This window comes from Amblyomma maculatum, chromosome 3, assembly GCF_055883805.1.
Source record: "Amblyomma maculatum isolate TAMU_Amacu chromosome 3, ASM5588380v1, whole genome shotgun sequence".
Classification (NCBI taxonomy): Eukaryota; Metazoa; Arthropoda; class Arachnida; order Ixodida; family Ixodidae; genus Amblyomma; species Amblyomma maculatum.
In genome coordinates this window covers 30,974,916-30,993,989 of record NC_139346.1, presented here as the reverse complement: position 1 = coordinate 30,993,989, position 19,074 = coordinate 30,974,916, and the positions used below count along the sequence as shown (strand labels likewise).

At 44.4% G+C, this 19,074-nt stretch overlaps 1 protein-coding gene across 1 annotated transcript in view; it reads right to left on the bottom strand.

Annotated features, from left to right (window-relative positions):
* The window catches only part of LOC146194448 (uncharacterized), a 55,097-nt gene that overhangs the window by 11,220 nt on the left and 24,803 nt on the right, over window positions 1-19,074 (bottom strand). Inside the window, exons 4-8 of the mRNA XM_084596558.1 lie at window positions 15,674-15,805; window positions 10,400-10,524; window positions 7,872-8,039; window positions 3,507-3,651; window positions 1,509-1,672 (exon numbers count right to left, since the gene is read on the bottom strand). Coding sequence (XP_084452684.1) covers window positions 1,509-1,672; window positions 3,507-3,651; window positions 7,872-8,039; window positions 10,400-10,524; window positions 15,674-15,805 — 734 coding nt within the window. The remainder of the gene's footprint in view (window positions 1-1,508; window positions 1,673-3,506; window positions 3,652-7,871; window positions 8,040-10,399; window positions 10,525-15,673; window positions 15,806-19,074) is intronic.

Below are 19,074 nucleotides of genomic sequence, written 5' to 3'. Positions count from 1 at the left end.
AGGTGACCTGTAGTATTTCATGGTGCATGATAGGCATTTCTACCTTTCAAATTGAAGAAGAGAGGACTGTGACGGTTGGAGCTAGGCGGTTGCGATGCCTTTTGAGTTGTGACCCTGGCCTTGAAGAGTACCCTGTACAACATCTGCCACACTAGTGATTTCCTTACGCCGTGAAGCCCACATAGACGGCACTCTTGTCACCAGAATTGGAATGTGCCGTACGTTTGGGTATACTTTTACTTACAAAGCAAATGCGCTGCTGTCAAGTACAACAATCCATTGTATGGAAACTTGCTGTGCACGAGAACTTCATAATTTAATGGTATGCCAGACAGCATTCGAAACTGCTTGAGGTCTCCGCAAGGGTCAAACTTTGTTTTTGGAGCATGTGCTTGGCTCTCTGGCGTGGTGCAGATTCGACGTCGAATGAAAAATAGCCGACTTAAATGACCTGAAGGCCACGTCCACTACATGTAGGAAATCATATGTGTTTCTTATGTACGGGAGTGTTTTGTACGCATGTGTTTCGCTTCACGCTTTATTGCGTGAACATTAAACGACTTTGTGAAAACGAATGGGTCGACTGTCATCTCTCACAGAGTCGAGAGAATATATGCAGATGGAGGAAGGGAGAAGTAAGAGAAAAGAAAAGGGTTGGAATAGAAATATAATATGAGTAGAATGAGAATGACAAGCCGAGTTCGTTTTATGCGGCATATATCCCAACTGATTTGATGGATTTAATGAAATGCCTTCATAATAGATACCGCTCCCTCGTTCTCAAATAAGAATACACAATGTTGCCTGCTGAGGCATTTTCTGGTGGCAAATTGCTCATCATTAAAGCTCAAAATGTCACACAATGCATGACCAGTCTCATTCGAATTTTGAGGTTTAGTACTGAGCTGCTAATCGGTAATTACGTCAGCTAATGGTCGACAGTCGAACCATCGACGAACGCTGAATGGGTGTGTAAGGCAGCGGATCTGTCCTGTTGTGGAAGGTTTAAGAAGACAGCCTTAGTGCAATATGCGGCATGGAGTGTATAGCGTCAGGACGCCCAACGTGGGTCTGTGCTGTCACACTGACGTGACAGTCGTATAATAATTAAACGTGCGTTCTCAATATTGGAGAAAACGACGCTGCTGCTTCTGAAAATTAAGTGTTTGCAAGGCGGAAAAAAACAACGAATGAAAGATATCGCCACCACTAGTATGGTTTCTAAGCAAACTGCGGTGACGTCAATGTGAGCTTAATTGCGGATTGCTGAGAGTAGTCTGGGCCAATCGGTGATCGCAAAGTCCTCTTGTGCTTCCATGCAAAAGTTTAGTGAAACGAAGAAAAAAAGAAAGAAGGAGCTATTTCTTAATCATATTTCGACAACCAGAAGTGCTTCTTTTTCTAAACAATAAGCTTTAACGTCGCAGAACATGGCCACACAATCATTAATAACAACAATTGCATCGAACTGTTCGCTGTGTATACACATATGCCGGGACCGGCGTCACCTCTTGCTTGAGGCCCTGTCCGGTGAGATAAGTCTCGACGAAGGACGAGCTCGGCGGCACTGCGATCAGCATGATCTCCACGTCCGGGTAGTCGTCGCTCGCGTTGACGTACTTGGTTTTCACGAAAGCCAGAGCCTCGGCGCCAGCAGGCAGGGTCCAAGCACCTGAACAGAACGCCAATGTAGCCTTTTTCAGTGCGGCCTAAACTATATCACTCAATGCTGAAATTTGGCAGGTTCAATGCACACAAATTATCCTTTGGCCTCCACTCCGCTAAGTGGCGCTCGCAGAGTCGACGAAATTGCATCTCCTTTAGCCGGATGCTCATTTTCGACGTTGGTTTCAAAAACTTCTCGTAACGTTGATTTTATGCGGAGCGTTCAAGATTAATACAAAATTTGGCAAAGTTCGTTCTTCCCAATTTCACGAATGACTCGTTTTTATGTAATTTACTCTCAGATGTGCTTACTGAGAATATGCCCCTAATTATATCTTTCCTGCCATGCTATTCGCATGGCAGGAAATAAACTCCCACCAAAGCCGGCGACCAAGGTTTCATACAGATATTGATAACAACTTTGAATGGCATAGCAACGCTGGACGCTGACACGTGAGCAGAGGCATACACTTGCTGTAGCCATTTTGCATCTTGACTGACCATCGACGTCTGCCGATTTGCTTCTTATCTTTTTTCGCACCAATGACAAATTTGCTGCTGGGATTATGTTGAGGTTACGGGTTCAATGAGACCTGGTGCGATCTGTCGATATCTAGCGGTCATGGTAACTTGCGGAGGAGCGGTAAATATCTGACATGCAGGGTGACAGTGACACCGCAGCGAGAGAAAGGTTATACCACTGCTCTATCGCCTGTTACTTGCTTGCAAGCTGCAGTTTCGAGCGATTTTGTTTCGTAATGTAGCAACGAACCACGAGTTTATGAAAATTTCGCTGCGATAAATCTGTAAAATAATGATCCCTCTTGGTTGATATCCTGAAGAGTGTCAAAATAACGTGAATTGCTTTGACGTTCTTTTTGTTTGTTTATTCAGTTGTGTGCACTGCAAGGCTAACATAAAAAAGGCTGTCTTCATAACAGGCCTGTAATATTTGCATATTTGCAAAGTAGGGAACAATAGCAACTGGCGAGATGCTCGTTCAAGCATGCGCCACTAAATGAACCTCCACCTAGCGCCGACTGAAACGCATGCGTAAACGCCAGATTTCTTATCTCCACGGGCCAACGCAATGAGAGAATTGCACAGTTGCTCACAGGTTATTTGCACCCGAAAGTGCTACAAGCATTCTAGGCACATAGGTGTTAGGTCGGGCAATGATGATCGCATTGCATATGCATATTACACAGGCAATGAACTGACCTCCACAAGAGCGGCGACAAACCATCGGATGACAGTGGTGTCAGCTTCAGGTTCTGGTGCCGCGTTCTGGATTTTTTTTTTTTTTTTTGCTATCAATGGCACGCTTTTGCGTCGGGACAGAACAAGAGCGTATCCAGGTATCGGTTTACGTAATCCAGCGTTAATATTTTATTACCTCTACATCTGAAAAGGGGGATTAATAGTGACGAAAAAAAAAACAAGTTTCCAGTAATATGGTGGTACAACTTAGCTTTACGCACACGCGAGGGAATAAAATAACTGGTTTAACTGGGCTACGCCGGTAACTCTTGAGAAAACATTGCTTACTAGGTGGTCTTATGTCGGTCAATTTTGGGGTGCCCGGTTAAATTTTGCGGGTGGCCCAGGCCAAAGATCAAGGGTGAAAGGTCATGTTCACCATAGATGATAGTCACTGTATTGACTCGTGGCTAAGCGTAGTACACCACACTGCACTTGGTTTAACTGTAGAACACGCTGTTGCTGTGCTAGGCTCACAAGTCTGAATCAGGAACAGGCATCACATAATCGCTCAGCATTTGTAGCTTTGCTGGTAGAGCGTTGGCTCAAAAACACAGGTATCTTCGTTCGTGTAGCCTCACCCGTGTTATAGCGGTAGTAGTCGAGCGCAGCCCTGACCCCCGAGACTCCGATGTTGTAGGGGTCTCTGAGGTGCACGCCGATGCCCCCGACGATTACGTGGTCCTGGAGATCGCTGCCCACAGGAAGGTCAGCGAGCACAGGAATCTGCGTAGGCGATGGATACGGGCAACATTTGACGCTCGAAAGCTTAAATACATTGAACTGCGCATTCGCCCTCTCCTGCTTGCGCCCTAATTGGTCAGAAGATGCAGGTAATAATAAGAGGATAAATTAGCGAATTTCACTGGTTTTACACAATCATTTTTTAATTCTGATCTGTTTTATGGCGCCGAACATAAAGTGGGCATCGCACGCTATGGACAAACATAAGAAAAAAATAGTAATAAAATTAAAATATATATTTTTGTCGTATTTTTCACCACCATCCCCTTGTATTTTGCCCGCTTTGATTTGCTATGTAAATCTGCCTCAAATTAATAAGTGACAAATTCTCTGGTCACAATCACTGATGTGGCTGAAAGGGGACAGCAGAACATAAAAGCAAACGCTTACTCTGCAGAACAGAATGCACACAATATGATAACGACATTGTGTCAAGAAGCTATTTCGTTCTGACGTTGATTTTCATCTAGTGTGGCATTGATCAACGCGACAGCGGTATGAGTTTCTCTTTCAGTGGAGAACCTGGTAGCGTGAGGGGAAACTAAGCATTGGTCGAAAAACTTTGATGTCACGTGTGGGCAGGCCGAATCAAAAAGGGAACGAATTACAGTGAAAAGAAACATTGGGGAGGATGGGATAAGAACCGGATTGGAGACCCTTCTTGGTTCTCAGGAGTCATGCATGCGCATGCTGCCCTCGGCCACTCAGCTACGTACGGCTTAGTTAAAGAGGCTCTTTATGTTGGGTCATCTTTCACATAATATGGTATCTGACTACTTTATGCTAGTGAGTACGTGGGAGGTAATAGATGCACAGATTAAAGGATTTGAGGGTAACCGGGTAACAAAGTGTAAGTGTCCGGTAAATTTCCCTGAATCTCGGCACCATCTAAGACATTTGCCGAATCCGGATCGCCATTGCTCCGATCGTCTGAATCCGATCTTGAATGTAAAGACATTGAACGCCCTCACCGTATTGTACGCCAAAACAGGAAGCGCCAGCGTCACGTAATTGCAATCAATGCTATCCTTTAAAGCCAACCAAATGACGCAATCATTTGGCCGCAAGCTGATGATTATAAATTCTAGCATTGTGGATAATTCCTCTTGTCCGGTTTATTTACGTATGAAACCAAATTCTAACCTTTGCCAAGAACAAAGATACTAGATTTTCATTGCTGTACAAAGGCCTCCATATAGGCCCTAATCGCTGCATTTTTTTTAATAAAGTAAGGAAAAAGTAAAGTATTTTTTTTAACAATTACAGCAATTCCCAAAGAAGTCGCCGCACCGATCTCTAGTTTACGTCAATCTTGAGAAATATACACAGCTTCATTCCCAAGCAACCGCTCCTGTTACACCCAGAGTAAACATTTGATAGCGGCCTCCTGATAAAAGAAGCCTGGGTGATAGATGACATTAGTGATGCAATGGGTTTTGCCTATGTACAGAAATTTTCCCTGCTTCGTCCGTATCACTACAAAACACGTGCTGGATTTGCTGTAATTATGGGAAGCCCTCACTTACTATGAATGGTTCTAAACATTTATCCGATAATTAATTAATTTGGCTTGTCCGTCGAGCCACACAACTCTAAGTGCGGCCGGGTGTCCGCTACAGGCCCCCGCACAAGCACCTCAATTGTACCCACTGCTAAGTACCGTCTTGACTAAATTAACCACGCAATATCCAAATGCTCGCTTTGATGGCAATCCATCATTGATGGAAAAAAAAGAGATCATTATATTTCCAGAAATTTTAATTACCCATCTACAAAATGCCATAACCTAGCGCACTCTGGGAGCTGAAACAAGAAAATTTACCAGTATCTGTTCGAATTTAACCTTGCCCAATTAGTACTAAATCCTACACGGGAAGAAAAAGAGTTGACAAATTTCTATTTTTGATGTTACAGACTAATCCTGATAATAGCCTCTCCTCGACTGATTATTTGGGAGCAAATAGATATGATAAGATTACCCACATAATTTTCAATTTCACAGAAACTTCGCGCCAGTCCGCAGAGGACTACCTAATTGCACGTTAAAGGCAACTGTGAAACACTGAAAAGCGAGCTCTGCGCCTTCTTTCCATCTAATAAACAACTCAAGGCCCATATGTTGTCAAAAAACTGGTAGATAATAAAACAAAAGCTTTACTCTCAAACTGGTAAATTCCTTCCAAAGATTTCTCGGATTGTTGAGAAAATTAAGGAACGAGAAGGAACTCCCTATCCACGCAGCTAAAAGCAAACCTAGCACTTACGCGTTAGACTAAATTCTGCGCCACTGAGATATGATACTTGACAGCGATTCAAAACGCTAAGCGATGCTTTTATTACAGTGAATCGTAAAAAGAAAATGAAATGTTGCCATAAAGTCTTTATGTGAAAACTATGAACGCCCATAACACGCACTAAATTATATTAGGTTAGACTTCACGAAAAATATTATGTCTAAGGCTAAAAACTCCGTTTTCACTAGTGAACCTGACATATCGTCACCAATACTTTGTACTGCCACTGGCAAGACCGCGCATATTATATGCAATAGAAAAAACAATTCTATCTTCAGGGGACACGGAAAAAATGAGAATGTTTGGAAGAGACGAAGTGTATATTTCTGCTGAATATCTATCGTAAGCTTTCACATAGTATAGGAAAAAGGGTGTTAGACTGTTTCTTAAAAATTTATTGAATGCATGTCAAAATCTGATTCGATTTTTTTTCTGCTATGAACAGAGCTCAGTACTCACTTTTGGGGTGTTGTAAGGCCATCAGGTTTTGGAACTCATCTCACGCACTTTCAATTTCTATAGAAATAGCCGATCTGCCTACATCGCTGCCATCACCTGTCCATCATATTTCAAATGCCAGTATTAAAATTTTATACAAAGTGTGTGATATACCTCGATGATTACCGCTACCATTGTACAATACGTCGAAAGGGGCTTTAAGGAAAATAAATGCAGTGAAAATAAATTGGAGATGCTAGTTTGGTCCTTACTTCGGAACCACAAGTAGTGAGAAGTGCGTGCAACTGGAAGTAATCTGCGCGAATGCACCAAATTTCACTCTTTTCAGACGTGACGAGTCGATATAGAGACCATGGATCACGACTCTTACTTGAGTGCTTAATGCAGCTCTGTAATAAGTGTAGACACTACCACTGCAGACTGCTCAAGGGGTACGGTGGGTGGCTGCTCCTGGCCCTACGGGGGCTAGCCTGCCACCATATTTTTATCATTGCACCTGTTACCGTTTCGGTGGTAGACAACGGCTGTTGCCGACGCGTGCTTTCTCTCCCTTTTCTTTTTCTTCTCTGTTTTCTCTTCTGTCCGCACAAGGCAGCGGAGGCGGCTAAGCTACAGAACCAGTAGCAGGCCCGTGCATTTTTGTTTCCTTCTTCCTTCAGTGGCAACAACAAAACAAACTTCACGAGGTGTAAACATAGCGAACACAAAGCAGTGCACTGAACATGCACACCCAGCCAATTCCTTCAATAATACCGCGGGACCGTCGACTGCCTGGCGCTGCTGCGCCGGGAGACGTAGGAGATAGCAAGGCAAGCGAGGGCAATGGTATGCCCTCGATTACTGCTGCTTCAGTGAGTCGTCTCTGCTAGGCTGTTCTGATTAGTGGGAAGCAGCCTCTGCCACAACCGGCTGTTAAGCAACAGCGTCCCAGAAGCTGCCACTAATTGTTATTATCCTTGGCATATAGTGTGGACAAAATGTGTAATGGTAAACACACATTTGAAATAAGCAACATAGGATCATCAATAGTTATTTGCACTCGTTATTTTTGGAAAAAAAATAATTGTCGAAGACATTAAATATTGAATAATCGGTCAACTTCAAAATAACCTTCCTCGATGCAGTACCCGGAAATAGAGTAGGGAACGAGTGTAGCACATGAAACGTTACATTTGCATCAGTCGAAGCCACAAGTACACCGCCGATAGACCAAGCGCTCTCAGAACTCGGACATAAAACTTGATTCCAGGGGTTGTTTTCGGCGGAGCAGAACAGCCAAGCAGACGACATATTGTGCGAGCAGTATGACGAGTATGATTCCAACCCCTCGCTCGTTCTTCTCCCGATGTCCGCCCGCTGCAGTCGACGGTCGCGCAGTACTGCTAAATAACTGGCTACGTCTACTCTGGTTTAAAGTGGCCTGCTCTTAGCGCGGCCTAATCGTCGTACCTTCATTTCTCGGAGGTGCTCCTTGGGTCCTATGCCGGACAGCATGAGAAGTTTGGGCGAATTTGCGACCCCCGCCGACAAGATTACTTCACGTGCTGCCAGTGCGGTCTGTTCGACGCCGTCCTTGATGAAGGTGACGCCCACTGCACGCTTCCCTTCAAAGAGCACCTGCGGGAAAAAGAAAAACCGGTGGAAATGAACGCGATTAAAATTAAATGCCTATGCGTTTTGTTGCCGCATTGTTGTGTACAGTCCACGCTGGCGCAGCGGCTAAGGCATTGGTTCTGCTAGTTGATGGTGTTTAACAACTTTCGAGACTCAGGCTATGAGGGCCGACGTATTAGATGGCTCCGGAGATTTCGACCCACCCCCAGGGGCGCTGTAATGCTCAGTGACACCGCACACTACACGAGAACCTTTCATTTCCTCGGTGGTGGTGGTAGAGGAAAGCGGTTAGGATTGAATCAGTGTCCTTGGAATAAGCTAAGGCGTTCTATTTCTCAGCCTACGTCCATAGGGTCGAATTGGGGTGGAGGTGAAGTTGAAATAGCTCTTGTTTCTTGAGTTTACTGCGGTTAAACAACACCTGGTGGTGAAACGGTACCCAGCGCCCCTTGCTCTGCTGCGCGTGCTCAGGAGGATGCTTTTGCTCCCTGTTTTTGCCCCACTGTCTTTCTGTTTTTGAGTATTGTGCATGCCAATGCCAAAAAACATAAGCAAAAGAAATGCCGAATCTGAATTGGCATCTGTCTTAAGGACTTGACGCGTGGACATATTAACTCAGACGAGCTTTGAAGCATTTGACATTAAAATATGTTCAACTCTAAGGCGTTGGACGCTAAGCGCTACGCGTTCTCTCAGTTGTTTATTTGAGAAGTGCACTAAAGTAATGATGCCCGGTGCTAACAGAGCGCACCATGAGTTGCCTCGTGGCGTGTGGCTAAGTGGTCCAGTGGAGAGCTCGGAAATAGAGAAATACATCGTACTGCTTTTATGCATTGCTGTACATCTAAAACAGCGATTGAGAAGGGGTCATTCTGCGTTACATTTCGAAAATTTTGCGCATTACGGAAAGTGTATTCATTGTTATAAATGTTTTCAAAGCTGTAGAACGTTTACACTGGAGGAATGGACATTCATTTACGTAGTTGATAAACATAAAATTATTGGCGTAATTTTGTCTACTTATATGACGTGGACGGATTATATTGAATCTGTATAGAAATAACGTACATCAGTCACTGGAGCGCTTTCGCGATGTCATCACATTCGCCCTAAAAAAGCCAAATTACAAATTTTCTATGCTCTGTTTTCATCACATAATACCTATTATACATTGCTGTGGGACACCACAACACAGAACAACATTAGTAATTTATTGCTTTCACAAATGTTTCACAAAAAGACGCACTGACTTCATGTTGCAGCCCTGAAATAACAGGTTGCCATTCTTACTAAACAAAGTTGCAAGCCAAGGTATTGACTTCACAACAGTTACCCCAAGGCAAATACGCGAATTTGTTGCATCCAACTGCTGACGGCCTCTATTTTCTATGCTTCTTTATACAATACGTAATTTGCTTGTGGCGACTTTTTATATGTTTTATCTTTCCGTACACTGATATTTGCGACCTGTGTTTACTTTGCTTGTAGCTGTGAAATGCACACTGAAAAACAAATTGACTATTTGTTTGCTAATGTACAGATATGCTTTCAGTGATGCTGCCTTGTACGGGTCCCAGGAAATTTCAAGCTGTTTCGCAACAGCTTTTTCTTCTGGGGACCCCCAACGGTATGTGGCAAAATAAATGATGATAATGATGATGATTTATCACCGGTTATTTCAACCTCCGTGCTCCCAAGAATGAATGGAATTCGAACTGAGAAGTGTGTAATCTGTTTCGACACCATGCTTTCGGTAAGTGACTGAAGTAAAGATAGCCAGAAGTGTAACATCTGTATTTACCAGTTTTTGCATGCGATAACGCCATAAGGAAATTCTGTGTCATTCTTTAGACTTTTCAATTAACACTACCATCGAGGACGACAGTGCCCTAGGTTAGCAACAGCTGTTCGGGTTTTGCTACAGAGGAACGTTTCCCTGCAGTATAAATTTCGGCCCTGTGCTGTGGTAAACACTGGCTGCAAACTATCAGCCATATTTGTCTACGGTGGCTATACAAATTTAAGACTACATGCAAAAAAGATACATAATTGGTACTAGTTGTATCAGCTGAGAAGGATTAACAATTCCCCTTTTGAAACGAAATGCCCAGCCTGTGCATTTGGACGAACGTTTTTTTCTCATTCAGTATTTAGTGTCAGGAGGAGGAGGTGGAGAAAAGAAGGGTGGATGGCAGGGATGATTTGTAGTTTAACGCCGATACGAGTATCTACCATGCATGTGCACTTCGGAGCTGTCGCTGTAGAAGGAAACCTGTAGCTAACACAAGAAACGATACGGGCTACAACCGAAACCTAAAGTGGAATATTAGTTCCTGTCGCCAATGAAGATTGCACCAACTCACCTTGGTCGCCATGGAGAAAAGGGAGATGTGAAGATTGGGCCTATCACCGGCCACAGGAATCACAAAGGCCTTTGATGTGGACCATCGCTCCTTGCCACGCATCGTGAACTGGTTGGGGCAGAAGCCTGCAGTATTTTTCGGAGTGCACATTAGGCATGAATATGCAATGTGATAAAGACCATCAATAATGCCCTCTGAGTAGTTCATTTCGTTCATAAAGCACGAACATTTAGCCACCTGGGCATTGATTCAAAAACATATTTCGTCCTGAACAAATGTGAGGTGGCTTCCTGCTGTCATTCAGTTCATATTTGCCTTTATTTTGCGGTGTAGGCATCTGGGATGTTTTTTATTTCTTTGATATTGCCTGGAAGTAAAGATGGCTTCTTTGCTTTCGTGTACGGTCCGCGCTCGTCTCAGTTTGTAATTGCGCTGCGCGATTCAACGAAAGTTTTGCCCTCCTCATCATATACCAAGGCACTGAAGGCAGACGCTTATCTGCGAGCAGAATTTAGATACCTCAATAAAGTTATGAAGAAATTTTAAAACGGTCCTTGCCACATTGAGAAAGCTCGATCATAAATAGGCCTTGCTAGATAGCTTGCCTCGATTTGTTACTGCGGGCACTGTTGTTGTTGTTGTGGCTGTAGGAAGAAGGAAAAGAAAATGCACGGGCCTGCTACTGGCTCTGTAGCTGAGCCACCTCCGTTGCCTCGTGCGGACAGAATAGCTAAATAGAGAAGAAAAAAGAAGAGGGAGAGAAAGACGCGCGCCGCAACAGCGGCCGTCGTCGTCCACCGCCACCGAAGCGGTGGCGGGTGCAATGATGGCCTACCACAGATAAAAATTCGGTGCCTGGCTAGCCCCCGCCGCGAGCAGCGTTGGCCCACCGTCCCAACCCCGTAGGGTCAGGAACTGCCACCAGGACCTGCTCGGTTTTACTCCGGGCAAAAGCTACCTTCGTGATTCCTTAGCTGGTTCCGCGTCCTGAAAGCACGCTTCACCGTGTGAATCACTCGCTCTGTGCGCGTGCTCAGTAGGCGACTATATATAGTAGCTGTAGCGACACCAAAACGGCTCCTTCTTTCACTCTAAGGGCCCGCCGAGGTGGTGCAGTGGTAAGACGTCCGACTATTGTGCTTGAGGCTCTGATGGGGCTGGGACAGGTAGGCCACTGCCGCTTGCGGCGGGGGCTAGCCTGCAGCAGAATTTGTATCTGTTGTAGGCCGTCATTGTACCTGCCACCGTTTCGGTGGTGGACGACGGCCGTTGTTGCGGCGCGCCTCTTTCTCTCCGTCTTCCTTTTCTTCCTTCTCTATTTTCTCTCCTGTCTGCACGAGGCAGTGGAGGTGGCTCAGCTATAGAGCCAGCAGCAGACCCGTGCATTTTCTTTTCCTTCTGCCTACAGCCACAACAAGAACAGTTCCCAGGTTCGAACCCGACCATGGCGGCTGCGTTTCGATGGAGGCGACCGCCGGGGTGGCGCAGTGGTTACGGCGCTCGACTACTGTTCCTAAGGACGCGGGATCGAATCCCGGCCTCGGCGGCCGCTTTTCAATCAAGGCGAAAAGCAAGGCGCCCGTCTGCTGTGCGATGTCAGTGTACGTTAAAGAACCCCAGGGGGTCAAAATTTCCGGAGTTCTCCACTACGGTGTCTGTCATAGCCTGAGTTGCTTTGGGACGTTCAACATCACAAATCACAAAACGAAGTGGCGTCCGTGTGCTGGGCGATGTCAGCGCACGGCTCCGTAGCCCTCCCCCCCGGCTCCCCTTTCTCTTTCCATTTTCATTCTCAACTCCCTCACTTCCCTTACGGCGCGGTTCAGGTGTCCACAGGGCAAGCGTGACAGATACTGCGCCTTTCCCTTCCTGTGAACCAATTATTATTATTATTTCACTCTAAACATTGCACTCGTAGTCTACAGGTTCGACAACTACGCCGGGTTCGAACCTGACCTCGGTGGCTGCGTTTCGATGGAGGCGAAACGAAGAGGCGCCCGTGTGCTGTGCGATGTAAGCGCACGTTAAAGATTCCCAGGTGGTCGAGATTTCTCCGTTGCCCTCCACTACGGCTTCTCTTTCTCTCTCTCTACATTACTCCCACCTGCCTCCCTTCCCTTCCTATAAATTATTCAATCAGTTCGACAACTACGCCAGTTATGACCTTCCGTGCGACTGAATTTGCGCAGCGATTAGTGCGCAAATGTGTTTCCTGCACCTGTGATGTGTTTCTTCTGTCAATTCTGGCCGAGTCCGCCTCCTTATTTTCGATGGAATTTGATTCCTGCGGTCAAGCTAGCTAAGCAGGGCTCTTCGCGCCTTTGTAAAAACGTTTCCGAGATGTGTTGGACGGAAATACGAACGATGAGCACAGACAGACATCGCGAGAATTGAACGAATTCTCGGCACTGACACTCGCTGCATTTGAACAATCTGAGCTTGCCGTACCAACTATGTCTGTTTCCATTCCAGCGCATCTGAAACTATGATGAATATGTCTAAAATACCCAATACGACCAGTAAATGTTGATATTTGCTTAAGTTTTTACAATATCGACGAATGTAAAATATCTGTTTTTCATAAAAACTCCCTTATGCATATGTATAAGCCGCCCTTCGGAACTCTTGAAGGCCTGCTTGCCAGAAGAGTAGCTAAAATGCTTCTGAAATAAAATGCCTTCCTGCACAGGCTTCTTGAGTAAATGAATGGCAGAGGTAGCTTAGAAGTTTAATGAAAAAAAAAAAAACTGCACAGTGTCAGCATAGTACAAAAAATTGCCTCCCAAAATTTACAAGAGCGAAGACAGTCTCTTTCAGATTTAGTACTGTACTTACTGCAAGTACGGCTTGTACGTTCTTGCATTGGTTTTACTCGTCAGAAGCCAGCATGAGTAGCTCTAGCATTGTTCAATAAAGGCAATGAAACATGAATGTAAGCTAGAATGTTTTCGCTTTTTTAATTAATGCATAGCTGGGCTACTCGGCATTCGCAGCACTACTTCGTGAGCCCATGCAGTTGGTAATTTCACAGTTGTGGCGCTACATAGAGCGCCGGAGCCATTCCCATGAGGCAACGAAGTGAGGTCATCGTCCCTGATGACCTCACTCTGACATTCGCGGAATCTCGCTCACACATCTTGTGTACAAATTTCGTCGACGCGAGATTTTCCCCATGATGCTGGAAGGGCTTTCGCCAAAGGCGCAGTATATATTTTCACATCTCTTTCTGTGGACATCCGAAGTCGTTTTGGTACACCATTGTGTCCACATGCCGGCGACCGGGTGTTCGCGTAATGGGGCTAGGCGAGCTTTCTCTTTGGTAAGGAGCAGTAAGCGTTTTCTTTAAACCCTATGATATGTTAAGCCGCCAAAACTGAACTAGTGGATTCAGGTAAAGCTCTGGGAGTCTTCTTCAATCGAGATATGTCCTGAAACATTTTCAGGGGCAAACTCTCTCATGTTAGTACTTTTTTTTTTTTTGCTGCTAAACAGCTTCTCCACAAGTGAAATTGTCGGTTTATAGTTAGTTTCCCTATGTCGCCTTATTTATTCTCATGTCGGTTCGTACAGAGCACTAGATGCGGCTATAACTTTCAGTACTCTTCTTGAGCGTGGAATGTACAATATTTGATTTCCCTACTGGCTAACGGCTAACAGTGCTCGGGTTACATTAATTTCCTACAAGCTTTAATTTCCTGTTAGCGTTACCTTATGTGAAACAGTGTATAAATAGCATGCAGTGTTTTAATTATGCGGTCATTTTGAGCAGGCGTTTTAAAGCTGCACAAGTATTTCAAGATTAATTTTTACTGCACCAAGGTAGTAATTATGCAGAGCAAATGTTTTCTTACACTAAACGTATGCTATTGATAGTGTAATCCTTGACGACGTAGATCTTAGATCCTTTAGTCACGCATTCATGTACGTTGACTACTTTCAGTTTTCACTTTATGTAGAGCCAATTTACCTCCCGGATGTTCCACAGTCATTGCTTGGTTTAGATTATAAGGATTCACAAAGCTCTATGAGGGATGCCCTCTCAAATTCTCGAAATATTTCGAGTGCCTGGTGCTCTTTACAGTGCATTGACATCGCACAGCACACGGGCGCCTCCATTGAAAGCTGCTACTGCTGGGATCGAACTCGTGTTCTCTCGATCAGCAGCTGAGCACCCTCTGTGACAGAGTGGCCAGCCCGTAAAATAATGTATAACGCCGCCATTATTCCCTATTTTCTTTCATCTGCTGTCACTTCAACTGCTTTCATTCAGGGCATGTACGTCTTGGTTCTTTCTTTTTTCCACTTTCCCTTCTTTTGTCTTAGGAGCTTGGTATATGATAGTAGTCATGTTTTCTATTTGCATACTTGCGTGGATTTCGTCACGACAGAGACAAAATCTAGTTGCCATTTGCTGCCTTTGCCGTAATCCTGCCATGACGGTACATTTATTAGAAATGGATAATTCCTTCATGAATGAATATATCTTCGCGCATTCAACTGAGCGCGGGTATTTAGCTTCAGTCCAATGTTCGATCATCGGAGCTGTTAGGCCCTGTACTGAAGAGAGTATTGTTATCCGAGTTTCCAATGCTCAGATGTTCACTCGTCTATACTGGTGCAATGATTGGAACATTCAAAGGTGTAGAGGATTTCCATTATATGTCTATGCAACAAACTCGACAGACTGAATACTTTTACGAAGCCTGCACATCTGTCGAATCGTTTTCAGCGTTACCGGTGTATCAATCATGTCTAAGGTAAAGCGATTAATTACGGCACGGGTATTTTCTTTCCACTTTAGGCATAACGCGAGTGTTACATGCGGCTGCAAGAACATTCGTCCTCCGGCTCAAAATAAAAAACAAAAACTCAAACCGACACAAACTTCCATAAAATGTTGTTCGCTAAGTCCAGACTAAGCCAACACTGTCAGGCTGTTGGCACTGCCTTCGATAACGCTTTTTTCAGAAAAGGATATATTTACAGCCCTATTAGCAAGCTTGTCAATTTTAGGCCCCTCAACCAGTTCCCTAGTATGATGAGGAAGGTCTCGAAATTTGATCACTTAGAACACGTTTTACTACAGCTGCGCTGGTTAGGTTGACAAGAAACAAAAATAAACAAAATAAAAATCAATAGCTAAGCGCAGTTGCTCGTGTTCTTCCTCGTTACCTGCGTTCATTTTCAATCTAGGAAGCGCAAATTTTGTAAGATATATGAGCGTAATGACGTAAAGGACATTTGTCGCGATGCACACGGTGTGCTTGACCACACCTGTCTGTTCCCCGGCGTTGGAGTCCACGATGTTGTATCCCATCTCCTTCCCGGCTTCGAGGAAGGCATCCAGCACGTACGAGTGGTAGTTAGCCGAACTGACCGTCAGCTCTCCCCCGGTGCCGTGGTAGCCTGAGTGCAGAAAATGGGGAATACACATATATCTGTCTTGTGTATTATGTCGGCTGTATTCTCGTGCAAACTCAGAACCAACCCGAAACCAAATAAATAATGAGGTGGCTGAATAAACCGATACTAAGAGCAAACTAATTGCCAGTTATTGAAGAAACCAGTTGCCCAGTGAGATGAATTCATAGGCAGGAGTTAAGATGATAGCATTGGGGACAAGGTTACCAGTTAGGATGTTATCATAGGCGTTGCCCACAATGGCTGTGCCATTTTTACGAAGTTGTCGACAGCCCAAAAGTTACGCTTCCGGTGGTGAAGTGACGTGTGCAAGAAAGCCTACGAGATTGTATGCTGGAACGGCCCGCTACGTGGACACGTCTAAATGGCCGCAGACTAAACTGGGTACATGATCTCGCTTAAAAAAAAAAAAAAAAAAAAACAGAAAAAGAAAACAGAAAAAAAAAAAGAATTAAACGGCCCGCCGACATTTCTGATAGCCTTGTAGGTGTGAAACTTCCTATCACATTCAAATCAAACACAGCCCCCTGCTCGTGCGTTTGAACGGTTTAAAAGAGGTTGCGCTTGTATAACGCCCTGTGACAGTCCGTACAACAACAAGCACACGCTCAGACTGGGTGATGTTACTGGAAAGTCGGGTCAGACAGCTGTCGCCATCCACCCGTAAGCTCTATTATGTGGCGAAATACAGTTGGTGCGGACTGAAGTAGATATAAACACTTTGTGAAACCTTTTATAATCTGAAAAAAAAAAAAAAAACATCGCACTGCTTACGCGCCTGAAGTACCGCAATGTTAACCGGATCCTCTACACGAAACACTGGGCACATCGGCGCCTTAAAGCTTTTCTAGAAAGACATGTGCTGAACAGTTCAAACATAATCACATTGTATTACTGGAAACCTATTTAGTCGTAAGCACAAAACCTCGAATAATCAGGATAATACTCCTCGTTAAAACAAAAACACGCTAGTGAGCGTTGATCAACGTTTATACTGCTTGACTAAAAGCAGCTATAGTAAAAATGGAAAAAACGATGAAAATCCTCTACGGGCGTCGATTGGCTGTAGGAAGTTCGCACTGCGGCGATGGAAGGCAATTGTCTACCTGGCTCAATACTATTCACGTACTATTCATTCAAATATTTACTTCCTTTTCCTGATACGTACAAACGTATAATTCGGCCTTCACGCGAGATAATAGAAACAATTTTCAAGTATACTTGAGTGAATGCTTATTACGTACGCTATTGCCTACGGTTACCGTGCTGCGAAAAACAACAAAAACAGTCGATGAACGTCGGCCCCGAGAGGGTAATGGATTCGCATTCACGTGACCTCGCGCAGGAATTTCAAGCACCTCGAGCGCCAAGTCATGCGTGAATTGAAAGTGATTATGACTTGCACTGCGAATTCAATGTAGCCGCATGTCTCAAATCATCTAAATGGGTAAAGTAAGTGTTTTTGTTTAATGGACAGCTGGCAATATTTTAAAATAGGGGCAGGATACGTAGTGAAGACTCTTTGATCGGGAGCCAGACGTGCTACCGACCAGGGCACGCAAGGCGCCCTTGTATCTGAAAGAAATGACTTAACATGTTCTCTTCACGTTGAATAGAAAAATAAAGGAAGAACGCTAGCACGTGTTAGAACAGTAATTTCCGTAAATGGTCCACCCCTTTTTGGGAAGCGCTCATGCACGCGTATATATACGCTAGCTGTAGGAGGAGATATTCAGCTGTGTGGAAATCAGGCAGATTGGTGACCTATGCATTCGACTCCATTTCTGTCCTCTCAAATACTTCATGGTTTTCAAATTCACAGAACGTCTCCTCCATATCAAACCACCAGAGCGGAGCTAGGAGCACCTTGGATAATCTTCCAGCTTTCCTGAGTTCCGCTTCTCTAGCGATATATTAAAAGATGTGAAGTCAAGTTCAAAGTTTGGCTTCAAAGGGAAGCTTTCAGCTACTAACTTGTGCGTAGCCTTATAAAGTAGTCTGCTTCAGAATTTCAAACAGGATTTGCTTTCTATTAGCCGTGAGAAACTGTGCTCAAAGAATATGAAGACAGGACGGGAAAACAGTTGATAGTTTTTATTCGTCCTGCTTAGGTGTTCTTTTTTTCTGTCGTTCTTTATGTAGCGCAATATCCCATGGCTTGTGAAGATAATCGCCAACTAGCTCGACAAGAACTCTTTCTTGCTAGTGGGTTTATTGTAAGCAGACTTTATTCGAGTTTAAAAGAAACTCCACTGAATAAATAAAAAGTAAACAGTCACATTTTTGGTGCTACCTGACGATCGAGAAGAGAATCCATCTGTTTTGTCAGTGATATCTCCAGCGGAGCTTGCAAGATGAGTTGGCCGTCATGTAGGCCTCAATTGCCGTGGAAAGCGGCAGCCTGCGTTGCGTCACTGTGCGGGACACAGTGCGAACGGCTGTGCACGTCACGGTTCCCGTAAGATGGCAGCATGCGAACGTTACCTTTCTCATTACAGACATCCTTTTACAGACTTAACCTGGAATGGTCCAATGCCACAAAAGGGTTAGTACTTCAGCAATATTCACCCAGTGAAAAGTTTTGGCCCGAAGAGAGTCAGCCTCATGTTGAAATCTTCATGTCCACAACCAACGCGTGAGCAGTTGCTGGCGCGCAATATGAGAACCGCCGCGAAAGTCAAGCATCGTCGACGTTGCACCTTTGATAAAATAATGAGCCGTGGAAACACCAGCACGCTACAGACGGCAAATATCTGCGTGAAAAATTTATCAGAATCTCCTTAAGTTTATATGAATTCTCATGGTCAGTCTGAAAATCCTTATTAAAATTGATTCATGTCCTCTATCTCGTTTTGAAGGCTAAAGTTCAAAGTGTCGCCAATTATGTATAATTGTTCGATTAAATAAGCCGAGTGAAGCTATACGCCCAAATGCAATAGGTTTCCCTCGTCTAAATATGGCTTTCTGTAAACGGTGGCGAGCTTAACTGCTACATCCAATATAAAAAATCGTTTTTGTCGCTACATTAGCCCACAAAAGTTTACACTTCTTTGTCGTTTTTTACAGGCTGAAAGGTGGTGCGAAAAGGCGTTCCGGATTCAAGATTACTTCGTGATTCACATAAAAGACCACTGCCGTGAACTCAAGAATCACACATGCAAGGCGCGACCTTTTTAATTGTTCTACCTCTACAATTACACAATGCGTTAGGCATGCTGCATAACAAGGGAACTAATGCCTTCGCTTTATTTCTA